General features: G+C 37.0%; 1 protein-coding gene across 2 annotated transcripts; it reads right to left on the reverse strand.

Annotated features, from left to right (window-relative positions):
* Positions 1-181: 181 nt before the first annotated feature.
* Positions 182-11,948, reverse strand: LOC132795883 (sodium/hydrogen exchanger 9B2-like). Of its 2 annotated transcripts, none has more exons than XM_060806863.1 (6): positions 11,917-11,948; positions 3,415-3,652; positions 3,079-3,187; positions 1,889-2,128; positions 1,662-1,834; positions 182-1,605 (listed from the first exon to the last, which is right to left on the reverse strand). In XM_060806863.1, exons 1-6 carry the CDS (start codon positions 11,931-11,933, stop codon positions 325-327), a joined length of 2,058 nt encoding a protein of 685 aa, XP_060662846.1. In that variant the 5' UTR covers positions 11,934-11,948; the 3' UTR covers positions 182-324. The 2 variants fall into 2 exon arrangements, with proteins under 2 accessions (XP_060662846.1, XP_060662926.1); XM_060806943.1 differs by lacking the exon at positions 11,917-11,948 and adding an exon at positions 9,928-10,082.
* Positions 11,949-15,277: the final 3,329 nt, after the last annotated feature.

The following is a 15,277-nucleotide window of genomic DNA, read 5'->3' on the forward strand; positions in this document are numbered from 1 at the left end:
AACCCAACTTATAAAATCACTGAATAATTTTGATGAGTGAAAGATGGAAGAAAATTTGAAAGTATAAGAGATTATTAACAAGGTAAGTCAATAGATCACATCTTCAAATGGTTTAAGATACTCACGGTGCAATAAAAAATCGTAGTTTTCATTTCCATTTCAAATCAATTTGTCGCATTAATTATTTTTAACTTAATATTTATTTGGAATGGAAATCCATATATGTTTAGTATGTAGTAAGTACGTAATATAACAATCAACATTATATCTTAATCCAACAAAAAACTGGAGTTTGGTGCAATGAAAACCCAAACAAGAGGGGTTTTACTTACTTGCGGTGTATGATAAGTTTGTTAAATGCGCATTATTCTGGGTATTATCGTGAGTCTCCTTATCCGTAGGCACTTCGGGATCCTCGCGTTCCTCCTCCTCATCGATAATGCTAATGTCGCGAATGGAAGGACGATGACTGCGTCGCCAGCCGGTCAATACTTGTGGCTGCTTCGTCTTTGTCAACATCCGGGTGCCCGTCACAGAGATTAGAATGGCACCCAATGGAGCTGTCAGCACAATGCTGAATACGCAAATTGTCTGCACAATTTCGGCCCAGTTGCGCTCTTCGTCTGTAGCATTCTCACCAAGATTCTTTAGTGCCACAGGTCCCAGCGCAGCTTGAACCGTTGCCTTGGCCATCCACGAGAGACCCACAAAGAATTTCTCCTTGGTATTGAGGCGATCACCAAATGCGATGCCAGCCGTGATAAAGATGCGTATGATGACGCCTGTGAAGATGCAGGCAGCGCCTATGGAGACTGTGTGCGAGTCCAGCTCGCTGATCTTGATCGTAGCACCAGTCAGACCAAACAGAATGGGCTCAAAGATCATCCAGAAGATTTCAAAGGCAGTGGACACAGGATTGTCATCGACATCCCAGCCATCCTTGCACCAGAACAGATTCGATACGAACGATGAAAAGACGACAGCCAACGGTCCGGCGCCTTCAAAGCCGAGCTCTTCGCTGCCATAGATGGCCACCAGATTGCCGGCGAAGAGCATGAGAGTACGCAAGGGCACCACATAAGCGTCACCCTTCTCGGGAAAGATGCGTGCCAAGGAGCCCCAAATGACGCCGAAGGCTAGACCTCCCAGGATGCACACAGGTGCCTGGGCAATCTGATAGCCCAATCCCTTGTCCGAGAACATGATAGTGCTCACAATGCCAAAGATGGCCACAGAGAGAGCATCATCCACTCCAGCCACGGCGACCACAAGAGTGGGAATTCCTTTGGCAACGCCGTATCCTTTGGTGCGCAGACGGAAGAGACATGGCACAACGACAGCCGGTGAAATGGCGGCGATAATGGCACCCAGAAGGCAGCCCCAGATCCAAGGCAGATCGAGTAGATAGTGGGACATGATTGTCATGACAGCTGCCTCAACAATCCATGGCACAATGCCCAGCTTGAGAATGGTCTTGTACACCTTCTTAAAGGCTTCCGGCTCCATTTCGAGGCCAGCTCGAGTGAGGATAATGGTCAGCGCGAATTTGCGCAAATGTCCCGTCACTTTGGAGAAGTCGCCATCGAGATCTACCCAGCCAACATTCTATAAAAAAAGAAGATGAATATCTTCGTGGTTAGTGTTATTAAATTTAAACTCACTTGGAAGAGTATGCCAACGAGCAGCATGCCAATGAGACGTGGTAACGTAGTCAGGGATATAATGTAGCCTCCGAAGTTGGCTGCCACCGTGAGCACAACAAGACTAAAGAGTTGCCCGCCAGGAGCAGCTGTATCGCCAATAATCACAAACGCCACAATCCAGAGGAGTATGCCTAAGGAAAGTTGAAAAGTTAAATAATGAAATTATAGAGGTGGAATTCTATTACCGATGAGAATAAGCACAATGAGACGCGAGAATGTCCTGAAGGTGGGACAAAGTGGATAAGGGAAGACCTTTTGCCAGAAAGGCGGCTCCCAAGACTCAGTTGGTTCCTCGCCGCGGCATTTTAAGCAGAACGAATACATCCACGATTGCTCCACATAGTTTGTGCTATCGTGTGAACCGGGCTGCTGGTGTCCTTGGTACTTGCCATTTAGCCCGTCTATAACGCCCTGTCTATAGTTATCTGGAAAGTAGGAAGGGAAGATAAGAATTACGCCGAGTGTCAAGCACTGAGAGCCGAGTGCAGGAGACCTTTGATTACGCAGATCGATATCAAATGACGTGTTTATCGTCAATTAGCATGCAATTCGAACTGTGTCTGACTGGATCGTCAATAAGAACACGCAATCATCAAGACATGTGAGAGAGCTAAGCGAATATGATCGACTATGAGATATGCATGGAAATGTATTAGCTATTAATATAATTTACACAGTTTAAATGAACAATTTAAAAGTAGTCGTAGTTCGCTTTAAATTATAAGTCAAAGTCATTTCGAAATTTGTAAGAACAATGAAATCTGTTTAGAAAAATTACTATCATTATTGCTAAAGACAATATTAGTTTTCTCCGTCTATTAACATGAGCAATAGTTTATATAAATAAATCTGAAATAATTCCGCATTAGATTTCTGTCCTTTAATTTATGCAATTAAATTAAAGCATTGATACATTATTCATCTTTTCATATTTAATAATAAGTCTGAATGCAATAATACGACTACAGAATAAGTACAATAGATGAGTTATGATCAGTTATGATCATTTGTAGTCAAAGATAGTTAAAGGCAATTGCTGAAACGATATACCCCCAATTAGAGCTCGACCTGTTGCGATTGTGACTAGTATGTTTTGCGAGCTGAGATTGGAAATAACTCTCTAGACTGCTAATTGATAATGTTGACGGTGTGATGGCAAATTAGATTGGACAATAGCAGAAGCACAAGTGCTCAAATAGAAACGTATTTGCTTTTTGCAAAACTGACACTCTACTAGACAACAATACTCCTATTACGTATTTCGTTTGGCCTTCGCAAGTTCTTTGAAATATTAGCGCCAGCTAATATGTTTTATGGAATACTCCAAAAATAGAATAAATGGAAATTTTTCAACAATTGTGCATCCTTCACTTACCAAGGCTATGCATAGATCCTCGATCGCTTTCATTATCGTGCAGTGGTGTTTCCTTTAGAATGCTTCGCCTCCTCGCTGGCCCAATATCGGTGTGCGAATGTGTCGAGGTCTGCAGTTGGAAGAAGAGATTTTATGATTAAGGGTTTGATTTTATTGATTTTGATTTGAAATCGCAGCCGATTAACAGCTCGCTCGTTATCGAGGGGCAAATAATCAATATATGAGCTGGATTATGACTGTGCTTAGAGATTGTCGATTCAACCGATTTATGACTGCCAACAAATCCAAATTTATGACAGCCAACACAGCTCGTAATCGACACAATCGACAACTCACCTGGGATATTTTACGTCTGGGATTTTGCTCAAATGCGAGATTATCGTAACCTGCGGCGCCCACATTCATCGGGGCATCGGAGATAATGCTGACGCGTCGCTTCGGCTGGCTATCGACGACGGTCTTGTGATTGCCATTGGGCATGGGTGACGTGCGGATATCCGGCACGGGATGAGTATTAACCGTCGTCACATTCAGCTCATCGCTGCCCCCGACTTCTCCAGTTGCCGTCATCGTTCTGCGGTTCAAAAAAAAAGATGCACCGACTCTGATCAGTTTTCGGTTTGATTTACGAGCACTATGAATAGCGAGCGTTATTCGATTAAGTGTACGGTTATACGGTATTCAATTATCACGCCCCCGAGCTGTTAGCGACTTTTACAACTATCTCGTTCAACGTTTCGCGTCGAAATAAATTCATTATCATTCCGCATTCGCGATTCAGATCGACATTCGGTGGGAGTTTTGCAGGGCCAACACAAGTGTATGAGTGAGTGTTTTGTGTAGGTGTGTAGGTGTATAGGTGTGTGTGCGAAATCCACAGAAACGTGTGAAAGGGCTAAAGACTAAGACAAATATTTAAATTTAAATTCATAACTTAACTCAACAATAGCAATAAATATTAACAACAATTAGCTCCACTTACAGTACTATAACAAATGACACATAAGCAGATGCAAACATCATCACATAATCGCATTGTAAGTAATGTTGTAAATAATGTTATTCAAATAAAAATAAAAATATTCAATAAGAGACCTTTGTATATGGCTTTTAGGAAGGTTTATGCCTAAATTAATCTATACTCTATATAGAGTTTCGATCTTTAACAACTGCTTCTTTAGGAATCTGCTTTTTGAAATTCCTTATCTGCTACTTAAATATTTATTGTCGTTTTATATTATATTATTAATTTATACATCCTAAACAGGCTGAACATTTGAATACATTTCATTATTTCGACATTTTATTCTGTTGACATTTTGTAAACACAAACAGAAGCCATGTGACTTTAATCACAGCTGACCAGCAAATCTAATTTTGGCATAAGTATACGAATTTAGTTAAATTCGAGATTGTTAATTTGTTGTTTATACAAAAGTTACTTTGTATACAGATAAACAATCATACATAACTGGAAATTAGAAATAAGATACAGGGTATTCTACACAAATTTAGGTCACAAACAATTACAGAGTAATTCTACTATATATGCACTTTTGTGAACCCAATTTAATGTCCATGCCAGCAATAAATGCTTTTGTAAGTTAGTCATAGATTTGTCATAAAATTTAATTGCACAATTGTGTCATACAGTATGATGAGACTGATTTATAGGTTTTGTTACGACCTCCCACCAATTTGTAGATGTTCAACAAAGTTATAAAGGTAAGAGAGATAAAAAATTGGCATGGCAATAAGCAAAAGGAACAGTTCCTAAAATAGCTTTACTAAACTTTAGTCAATTATTTCTATTTATAAGTTGCTTTGAATGCCATAAGTTTAGTTGCAAATCGCATTGAATAGGTATTCATAAAACATCATTTTATTAATTTATTAGCTCTTCATTCATTGGACACGCTGCCAATTATCAATATAGAGCCAAGTCAAACACGGCTAATAAATCAATTGTTACTTAAATATAACCGACGACAACGTCGCATGCAGCTTGTTTATTTGATTCACGCTCTGATTAAGCCACCAAAATACAAATATATACTAGTAGTATGTTTATAAGATGGACTTTATTAGTATACTGTATAAATTGGGCATCAAAGTGGCAGCAATCAATGTATTTATATTTGCAATGACATCTGCATAATTGACCAGGCACGTTCAATGTTTTTCAATTTTCACCTCAAATTAACGCCATTTCGCATCACAGTTGATATTGACGAAATACGCGGGTAATTCGCAAAAATTGATACCGCCAATATTTATGATCTCAACTGATTGGAAGCCGCCGGTTTTCGTTTGCTTTGGGCCAACACTCGTGCTCATGATTTGATGCTGGCCAAAGGCATCGAATCACTGCTGCATGCAAATTTCAGTCTGGCTAAATTTGCATAGCGAGTAGAGAAATCTATGTTGAACGATACTAAGTACTTTCAGTTAAATTTTAAGGTAAATCTACAGCAAACTTGAATTCAACTTTAAAGGTATTTTATTGAAAAGCTAAATAATAAGACAACTAATATTCTGTTAGTTGAGAAGTCAGTCTTCAATCAATATTTAATCAAAATCGACCACATGCTAAGGACAACAACTCCTCCTTTAATGTGTCAGTTGAATTTAATTTCAATTGCAACTCCGTTCTATTCATTAGTTAATACTCCCCACTGTGTGGAGGACTTTGGGATTGAGTCTAATTGACAATTGTCTGGCAAATGCGATGACAAACATTCCTAGTCGAGCATCACGTGCAACTGCGACGAGAATGTTGAACAAAGCAGATTAATTAGCATGTCGATGTAATTTGTAAAAATTGCAACCATTTTGTTGTTGTGGATTTTCAATAATAATACTTGAACTTCAGTTTCAGTTCAGATATTGATCAATTTGTTGACACCTTGCGAGTAAATGCCGTAAGTTAACTAGAGCATATACAACAATTACATTTTCTTTTCGTTTTATAAAACCTTTCCTTTTTTTGTTTCGTTTTGTATTTTTGCATATTCGTCGTAATACCTTTAGCTAAATTCCCATTGTGTGCTCGAGCTTAACTGTGAGCCCGTCTATATAAATCGCATCGCATTGCGTCGACACTCGGCTTCGGCTGCCAGCGCCTGACCTTGTCGGAGGTGGCATACCAAAAGAAAAGAGCGCGTCGCATTGGCACCGAAACGAAAAATCACTTTACGTGACATGTTTCCCAATATCAATATCGTGTAACCACTGGGCCAGTAGACCATTCGTCCATTCGTCCAGTTGGCCAGTCGACAAGTTGAACATTCGACCAGTCGTTCAGTTGGCCGGTTGTCAATAAGCAAATTTTCACGCTTACTTAGACGCGGGTCAACTGCCCTAGTGGAAGTCACCCAGAGTTTCCCAAACAGTTAACAGCGCTATTGAATACCCTACACTTTGTGTGAGTAAAGTATAGGGTATGATGCAGTTGTGAATTTAGTAAAAAAATAATTATTATAAATTATTACTTACTTATTATTATTATTATTACTGCATTACTTAAATCAAAGCAATTTAATTTGTGTGTTTAGAAGTCATGGATTATTTTGAAATTTAACCATGTTGGTATTTTATTTTTACTATATTCAAATGTTAGTACTTATTCCACTCTAACTTTACTTTTAAATTCTTTCGAATCGCTTGCAGGGCATCCTCTAGTCAATCACTTGATTGTTGCACCAACTTTATAATTTTTGTGTTGTTTCGCAATCCCGTCGGATGAGTATCTACCTGCAATTTGCCAGTTTCGTGTCGCGCGTTTTCATTTTTCAACTTTTGTTTACAAATTTTTAAGACGCGTTTTTATTATTAATCTAATCGTTGAATGTCTGGAAATGTTTCTTGTGCTTATACAGCTAATCGGAATAGATAATAATACTTCAACTCGAAATGAAAATAAAGAAATTCGTGCCATTATTGATAAATGTCACACACATTCCACTTGAAGTCAAGTCAAACGTCGTGCTCAATTACCCAGAGACAACATTAACTATAACAAATTACAATAGTTATTATCGATTATATTACTATCACATTTAAAGTCATTTCATTCATGGGAATTGAAGATAAGATTCAAAACAATTAAGCAGAACATTAAATACACTTAAATTCTTGTTAACTACACAAAAGTGAAAACAACAAATGCAAATTGATTGAATCGCATGACTTCGCCGATCAATTGAAGTTTATTGGGGTTATAATCAGTGAAAAGTATGGTGTTGTTGTTGACGTCAAGGGGAAAACTTCTCCTCAATTGATTCAGCCCGAGATCAATAAAAAAGGCATTTCGGCTCCCAAAGAGTTTCTGATTATATACAACTGGGGCCATAATTTTTCTGGGCAATTGCAATGGCGACGAGCCGCAGCGCATTTTTATAGAGCCTTTCATAAATTTATCAGATGCCATATATTGCCAATTGTTTATAACAAATATAAAAGACTTGCAATGATTGATGGCACCTCGAATGAAATACTCGTATTTCGTATTTATTGCGGCTAAGTAGGCACTTGTTTTCTGGCTTATCTGGCCGTCAATATTATTATTATGAATATTATGTATTATGTATGTATGTATGAACAACGTGCAGAGTGTGATAAAGCATTGAAGCCCTTTTCCGCGCAATGATTTATGCTGAAGAAAGCTGAGAGAGAGAAAGAGAATTAATTGAGAAATGTTCGCCGCTTATCGTTAATTGAATTGTTTGTTTTTATTGACGTGAATTGTGATTGATTCGGATGCGGAATGTTGATTGACTAACTTGACGATCGCATCGATCTCGAATATTTGATTACCCCACTTACGACCGCTTCGATTAACCCACACTCTCTGTGTCTCTTTCCCTTTGCCACCACTTGAATGTCAATCAGCCATGAACGGGTTTTATGGCTCAACCAATAATCGTCTGGACATAAACACTTATGTTATAGTGTGCTACTACTGTATTACTTTATGTGGGTCTATCGTCTGTCCGGATGTGTGGAATTGATTGAAAAGCGAGTAATACGAATTGTGAGTAAGGTGCTCGGTTATCTCTGTCAAATTGCGTGACAACCATAATTAAGTGCTCTATATAAGTGAATCAATATATTCAAGACTCCATTTCATTTGCACCCCACGATACATCTGAACTTATTTTCGAGTAAGTAGTTGTGTTAACATGGCTATTAGCTAATGTTTTTGGGGTAAGGGAAACAGATAAGATTTTTTAATTATTTATTATCTTCAGTTGTTGTTCTTGTTTTTGTTTCTAGAGAAAACTCGCTTTATCAAGTCATTGAGAAATGTCTCATGAACTTTGATAGAAACATATTTACATAGAAATCACCTTCCATAGAGTGGAATATCCGACTAAAAATATTCAGTATCATTACTGTAATATTTTATTATTATTTCTTATTTTTCTTGCACTTTTTTATATTTTTTTTTTTAATTTTCACGGAGTATTCACAATACCAACAAGCATTTGTACAAACTTAACACTTCAACAACAAAACAAAATTTGTATCCGTCTCACAAACTTTTGTAGTTTATAGAGTAACATCATTCTTTTACACATCTTTATGGCTATTGTTTACTAACGAAATGTAACTAAATAAAAACGAAACTTTTTCGAAAATTTACATATTAAAAGTTTTGCTCAACATCCTATAACCCGCCGAACCGGATAAACGCTGCTTTAGCTCACGTACACAGCACACGTACACGAAAGAGTCGCAAGCTTAAAGCCCAACTTGAAGCCAAAAGCTTTTAGCGGATGGGACGTGTACTAATACACGTTCACTTTAACTAATACATATGCACGTGTGTGAAAGTGACTTCCTGCATGAGTTAATAACCCCATTTTTGATTTAGTGGAATGTAAATATTAATTCAGATCATCCAAATTGTGTCAAGTTCAATAAACGACACTTAAATACGTACTAAACGATAACTTTAATGTGATAACAAAAGTACATGTATTAAGAAATCACTCAAACCGGTATTTAAAGCTTAAAACTCAAGTCACTGAACTGACTTCCGAATGCAATTAATTATGATTTAGAATTCACAGCGAATATAAACGACGTGTTGATATTTCGTTCGCAATTAAGTCGATTTGTAATTGCACATGTTAACATAAGTCTGAACACACATTGCTAGAATATTTTGTATTTCGCAGTCTGGTTTTATAATTCGCTAATTTGTTAATTGATCACGTATAAAAAATATGAATAAGCGTATTTATGCGATAAGTGTCAAAAACTTTTCCTTTCATTTATCGTTTTTATTAATGAATGGTATGGATAAGATCAGATATCTTATTGCTAAAATATTTTGTTTTTCGAAGTCTCATTTTATTATTCACTAATTTCTTAATTGATCACGTATAAAAAATCTGAATAAGCGTATTTATATTTTTATTATTTATAAATTGTGAGAACTGTTGCGATAAGTGTCAGGAACTTTTGCTTTCATTCATCATATATTATAATTTTTTTACTTTTAATTATGCATGGTACGGATAAGATCAGATATCTTATTGCTAGAATATTTTGTATTTCGCAGTCAGATTTTATAATTCGGTTATCTGTTAATTGATCTCGTATGAAAAATATGAATAAGCATATTATTTATAAATTGTAAGAACTCTTGCGATAAGTGTCAAGAACTTTTGCTTTCATTTATCTTAAATTATAATTTTTTCATTTTTAATTACGCATGAAATTGATAAGATGTCTGAATTTATTTTTGTTGATCATATTCTTAATACTTTGTTGTTTATAAACACTATTATCAATAGAAGAGTTTCGACATCGAATATTACGCTTCACTTTGAATTAACCTACTTTTTTGTGATGTCTTCAAACAGGAAATTAGACAGTCGACTCTTGTAGTTGAAAATGTGTTGAGAAAAGTTCAAATTAACTTTTACTTTCAATTAGCACGCGAAGCAATCGTTGAACATGTGAAGACGATCGTCGGACTTCCGAGCGTAGCTCCGCTTATTATAAGACTAAATCGCTGCAAATTCTTGTCAACGCTTTATAGGCACACATACACATACAATCCGATTACAAGCACAACTCACACACACACACACACACACGTACACTTACTGTACAAGAATCGAAACGCAGCGATTACCTCAATTGCGTACACTGCACTGCTCCTCCCTCTCTTAACACTTCTAACTGTCTTCTTCGCTCTGCTTACGCTCTCGTTGATCGTCGATCGACACGAAGAAGACCCGAAGAAGAACTTTGCGCTTCGGCTGTAATATCTTTGATTGAGCGTGCACTCGCCACATAAATATCGTCATACAGTTAGTTAGACAGCCAAGACATTATATCATAAATATTTAATTCATAAATTTTGGTATTTCGTTCAGTTGAAGCAGTTGCCATAAATTCAATCCATCACATACTTATCAATCAAATGCTATTGGCTACTTGAGTTAAGAGTACACTAAAAGCGTGCTCGTAAAACGATTATCACACTCAGTGCTCGATGCATAGCAGTAGTCAAAGTTAAAGTCGAGTTAATATTTACCCAGAAATAACTTAGCGAATACATCAATAGCTAAACAACTTTAGTTAACCAAAGAACGAGTGAGAATTTGATACGCGAAAGTATGCAATAAAAATGATTGATGGCTAAGATTGTTATTCCCATTGTTGACTGTTCCTCTGTCGACAGTTGGCTGTTTGGCCGGGCTCAATTAGTTTCGAGTTCAAACATTTCATCAACAACACACGACTTGCTTGATGGGTTTATTGCACATCATATAATATTCGCATACCCCGTAAATTAGTCTGATTTTTCCTAGGGTCATTTGAATGCGAACAAGAGGGAAAACACAAAATTGTATTTATAAATTGTAATCTAATATATTTTTAGGCAACAAGCTCCTACTTCAAGAGCAAATAATATATCAAAATTTCGAAAAACCAATCAACACTTTAATCGATTAAAACTACGTATAGGTAAATCTGACGGAAGTCTGATGCCTGACTGATTGATTGGAGCTCAAAAATTCCAGCATGTGACATCAAGTACTTTACTTCTTAGTCTTGAATCGATTTAAACCGCACGTGACTCATGGAAAATAAACGTATAGATTAGATCTTGCAAATCATATCACAGTAAGCATCTAAGGTTCGGTTTTTGCTTAGAGCACTTTGACAATTTCAATTCAACCGCCCGTAATAATTGGGTAAATCTTAAGCAAACATCTAATTATGATATTCTACATCAACTTGGTTTATATTTGCTAATAAAGTCAAGTTGTTTATTTATTTTGACTGGGCTGTCGTCAAGACCCAACTGATCGAGTTTATATCTAATTAATGGGTTCATTTATTATTTAAATATTTCAATATTAATTTGTTGCGGCAGACAGTTAGACTCCAACAAATTTTCCTATTCATTCTTATGACTAACAAATTTGTTATTTATTTAACTTTAATAAACCCGAAGAATTAATACAAATTTATTTAAAATATATCCCTGTCTCTCTTATCTATAATTTATCGTGCTCGAAAGCATTCAAATATTGGATGAAACATTTAACGGAATGATAAAAGAGAATCTTGATAGCATAAACCGCCAACTAGTCTGAACGAGCTAGACAAACAAAATTGTCTTACGTGTAATTTGTTTACTTGATTATTCGGAATATTTTTTAACGATATTTGCCAAATGACGCTCAGAAACCCTATACACAAATTTGGTTGGGTAAACAAATCATGTCATTGTATTATCTCTGGCAATAAAGTCAAGTAACTACGAATGATGTGTTCATAATGAGATACACATTAATCTGGAAAAATACCTGCCCTTTAATGTACTTCATTTCTCTATCCGCGCTTATCCGTGCATTATCCGTTATTAGCTTGAATTGAATTCCATTGAAAAGGTCGTTCAATACTATAATGTATTTAATATGACGCTCCATCATCAAACAGAAATCTGAAAGAAGAAGAAAAATACCAAACGAGCAAAGTAAATAAAAGTCTCTGTTGCATTTGTTTAATTGGGTTTCCTCTAATCATTTCAATGCAAAGCTCAAATGAAAATTACCAAAAAACCAAAAACTAAAGTGCAAAAGCACCAAGGCTAATGGTTCGTTGAGTTCTGTTGAAGTGGGAGGAGGTTCGGAAGAGCGTAAATAGGGAGTTGGGAGTTGGGAACAGGATGGATGGATGGATGGCAATGTTAGCCATAAATTAACTTTGACAAAATTACACACACATTTTGCACATTAAAACCCAAATCACGAAGCTAGTGAATGGCAAAGGAGCAATTTCAATTAAAGCTAATTACAACCAATATCGAATGCCAACAATGTCAAGCGTCAAACTCCAACGCTGCTTGCTGACAGCGACAGCGTCAGCGACACCGACACCGACACCGACAGCGTTCACTATGGCTACGATGCCACCGATGTGGATAGCGGAATCTGCAACAGTCACAGTTAGGTCACAAGCGGCATCCATGGTCGATGGCTGTTCAAGTGGTGGGGGGTTGGTTGGAGGTTCACTGTCCGTCAGTGGCACAGTTACGGATGCGAATAGTTACACTGTGCGAACGACCGCAAGACGAAAGCCACGTTGATTGTGCAGCAAGCTGGTGAAACTCTTTAACTAATCTCTAGAAACTCTACAAAATTTATACGCTTTTCTGTTATTTCATGAAATTTATTGACAGAGAAAATTGAATGCACTGGGACTGTCCAGCAAAGTTAACTAATGCTGTAACTAAGAAACTTTTACCTTAAAATCCAGCTGCAGTGTGATTTTATGTGTCTTTAGTCAAATTAAACACAACACACATATTTTCAATTATCAAAAAGAGTATTTTTGTTATCATTTCACAAATATTAGCTTGTAATCTAATTGATGCCATTTGTAAAATGTATGAAACTAGAAACTTGAAAAAAATACTCAAATTTTCTGCAAGCGTAATATTCGGTGGCTTTGGTCACACAAAATATTTGCAATTATTGTTATCGTTTATCGATCTGCAATAAAGATTAGTCTGTAATTAAATGATGTCAGCTGTGAAGCGTATTAAATGAAATTAAACACGGAATATAAATTAATGCAATTTATTTACAAAATGTGAGTTGGGGCGCAGCAAAGCTCGCTTTACTATATTTTATTTGCATGCAGCTAAATTAAATACCTGATCCGATCTACACTGCAGACAACGTCGTGGGTGTCATCCACACTCACACTTATACAAATACAAATATACACACACACATAGAGGCTATAGAGCAAAGAAGTGTAAAAATTTGCTTGCGGGCTTAAGTAAATGGCATTGTCGCCTCCCACGTTAACCGTATGCATGTTCTTCTGCTCTGTTCTGTTCTGCGCTGTTCTGTGGATGTCGGGTTGTTTGGGTGCTTCACCGTTTCACTGTTTGGGTGACAGTGACGGCAAGAACTGATGCAGATGCCGTTGACGCTTGCCACGGAATAATTAAAGCAAATTTGCACTTCAGACAGTCAACCATGGCAAAACAACGCAATGCTGGCGACCCACAACAAGAACAACCTCTCGCCCAGGTACTGCTGCACAACAACAGCAACAGCACAGCAAAAACAACCGCATCCCACAGCCACACAGCCACACAGCCTCACAGCCCACAGCCCATAGCCCACACAGCCAACATCCCACATCGCACATCGCATAGAGGCAACCAGCCAACGTCAACAAAAGGGAACAACGCCAGTCAGCCGGGAAAGTATGCGAAAAAATATACATACAATATAATATGGAGCACAGCCAACAATGCCACAGTGAGTGGCAGAAAGACTCGCCCAGGGGCGGACTTAAAACCTCTTGCCAGGTGCGAGTCGACTATTGTCTTCGTATAAATATATAAACATGCTTACGTTGATGTTAAATGAAAATAAATGGACATGTTCAAGGTTCAGATGTGCCTTCAGTTTAAGTCGTCGTCATTATTTCAATTAATGCCACAACTTACACAATCTGGAGTAAAAGAAGCACTTAAAGAAACTACAGTAAATGCCAAATAGTCGTATACATTCTTAATACACCATTCAATTTAATTAAAAATTCATTAACACCTGATACTGTTACGACAAACTGATTTTTTCTGCATAAAATTTAAAAACATTTACCGAATATATTTTAGTTAATGTCTAAATACCAATAGAGTTATACAATTTGAAGAGTCTGTAGATATAGAGATGCCCTGGAATAAATAAATTATAATTACTTGAAACAATATTAAAAGAGCTTGTTTTTGTTAATCCCTAAATACCCAGACAAAAGTTAAATTAAACAAATATTTTGATATATAAAATATGTTATGTAATTTACAGACTGTTTCCGCGTACCAAGAATTTTATTAAATTCAAATAATCTTCAGATAAACATGTAGAAAATGCTCGTTAAAATGCTGTATGGTATTATATTACTTATACGACATGATAGCAAAACTAAATCAATATTGTAAATATTTTGTTGTTTATTTAAGTCGTAAATTTCGTCATAATTCCTCTTGAAAACAACATTGTATTAATCTAAATTTAATATGTATTACATCTATCTAGTTTAATGGTTTGTTAATGCCCCAAGGCGCCAAAAATTAGCTACTGAAGTCGTCAGTTGGCGATGCTCGCGGCGGGCCTGGGAAACGAGAGCATACAAAACCCGAAGTGAAACAACGAGAAAGCCGAAACAGCTCTGACAACAACAACAACAATGCGAATGGGAGAGGGAGCAAAAAGTGGATGCTGAGCGCAACAAGGACCCAAGTATAGAAATGCCAACAACAACAACAACAAACGAAACAACGAATGCCCGACAATAAACTGAGCTTGCGCCGAAATTTGAAATGTGTAAACGACGCTTGCTGCTCTCGCAACGAAGATGGGCAAGCAACAACAATGGCGAGATGGCAAAATAAAGACACACACACAAACGAACACGAACCCACATACACACATAGTAGTAAAGTAAATGTAGTGAGCAGCGAGCACGAAGTCAGCGTCGGTTTGTTGGTCTCATTGAACGCTCCTGGTCGCCAGCAATATACAAAAAAAAAAAAAGAGTCAAAGTCAAAGTTTGCGAGAGTGTGTGTGTTTGTGTGTATTCCGTTTCAAAAAGTTTTCAACTTGAAATTGAACTGTGCAAATTGAAAGAAGAAGCAGCAGCATCAACA

Source organism: Drosophila nasuta, chromosome 2L (genome assembly GCF_023558535.2).
Source record: "Drosophila nasuta strain 15112-1781.00 chromosome 2L, ASM2355853v1, whole genome shotgun sequence".
Lineage (NCBI taxonomy): Eukaryota > Metazoa > Arthropoda > Insecta > Diptera > Drosophilidae > Drosophila > Drosophila nasuta.

What these genes read in the sequence shown, in the direction of transcription:
- LOC132795883 (XM_060806863.1), bottom strand. An exon ending in CCAGACGTAAAATATCCCAG is followed by an intron (nt 3,188 to 3,414) that starts GTGAGTTGTCGA and finishes TTCCAACTGCAG; the next exon opens with ACCTCGACACATTCGCACAC. An exon ending in AGGATCTATGCATAGCCTTG is followed by an intron (nt 2,129 to 3,078) that starts GTAAGTGAAGGA and finishes CCTACTTTCCAG; the next exon opens with ATAACTATAGACAGGGCGTT.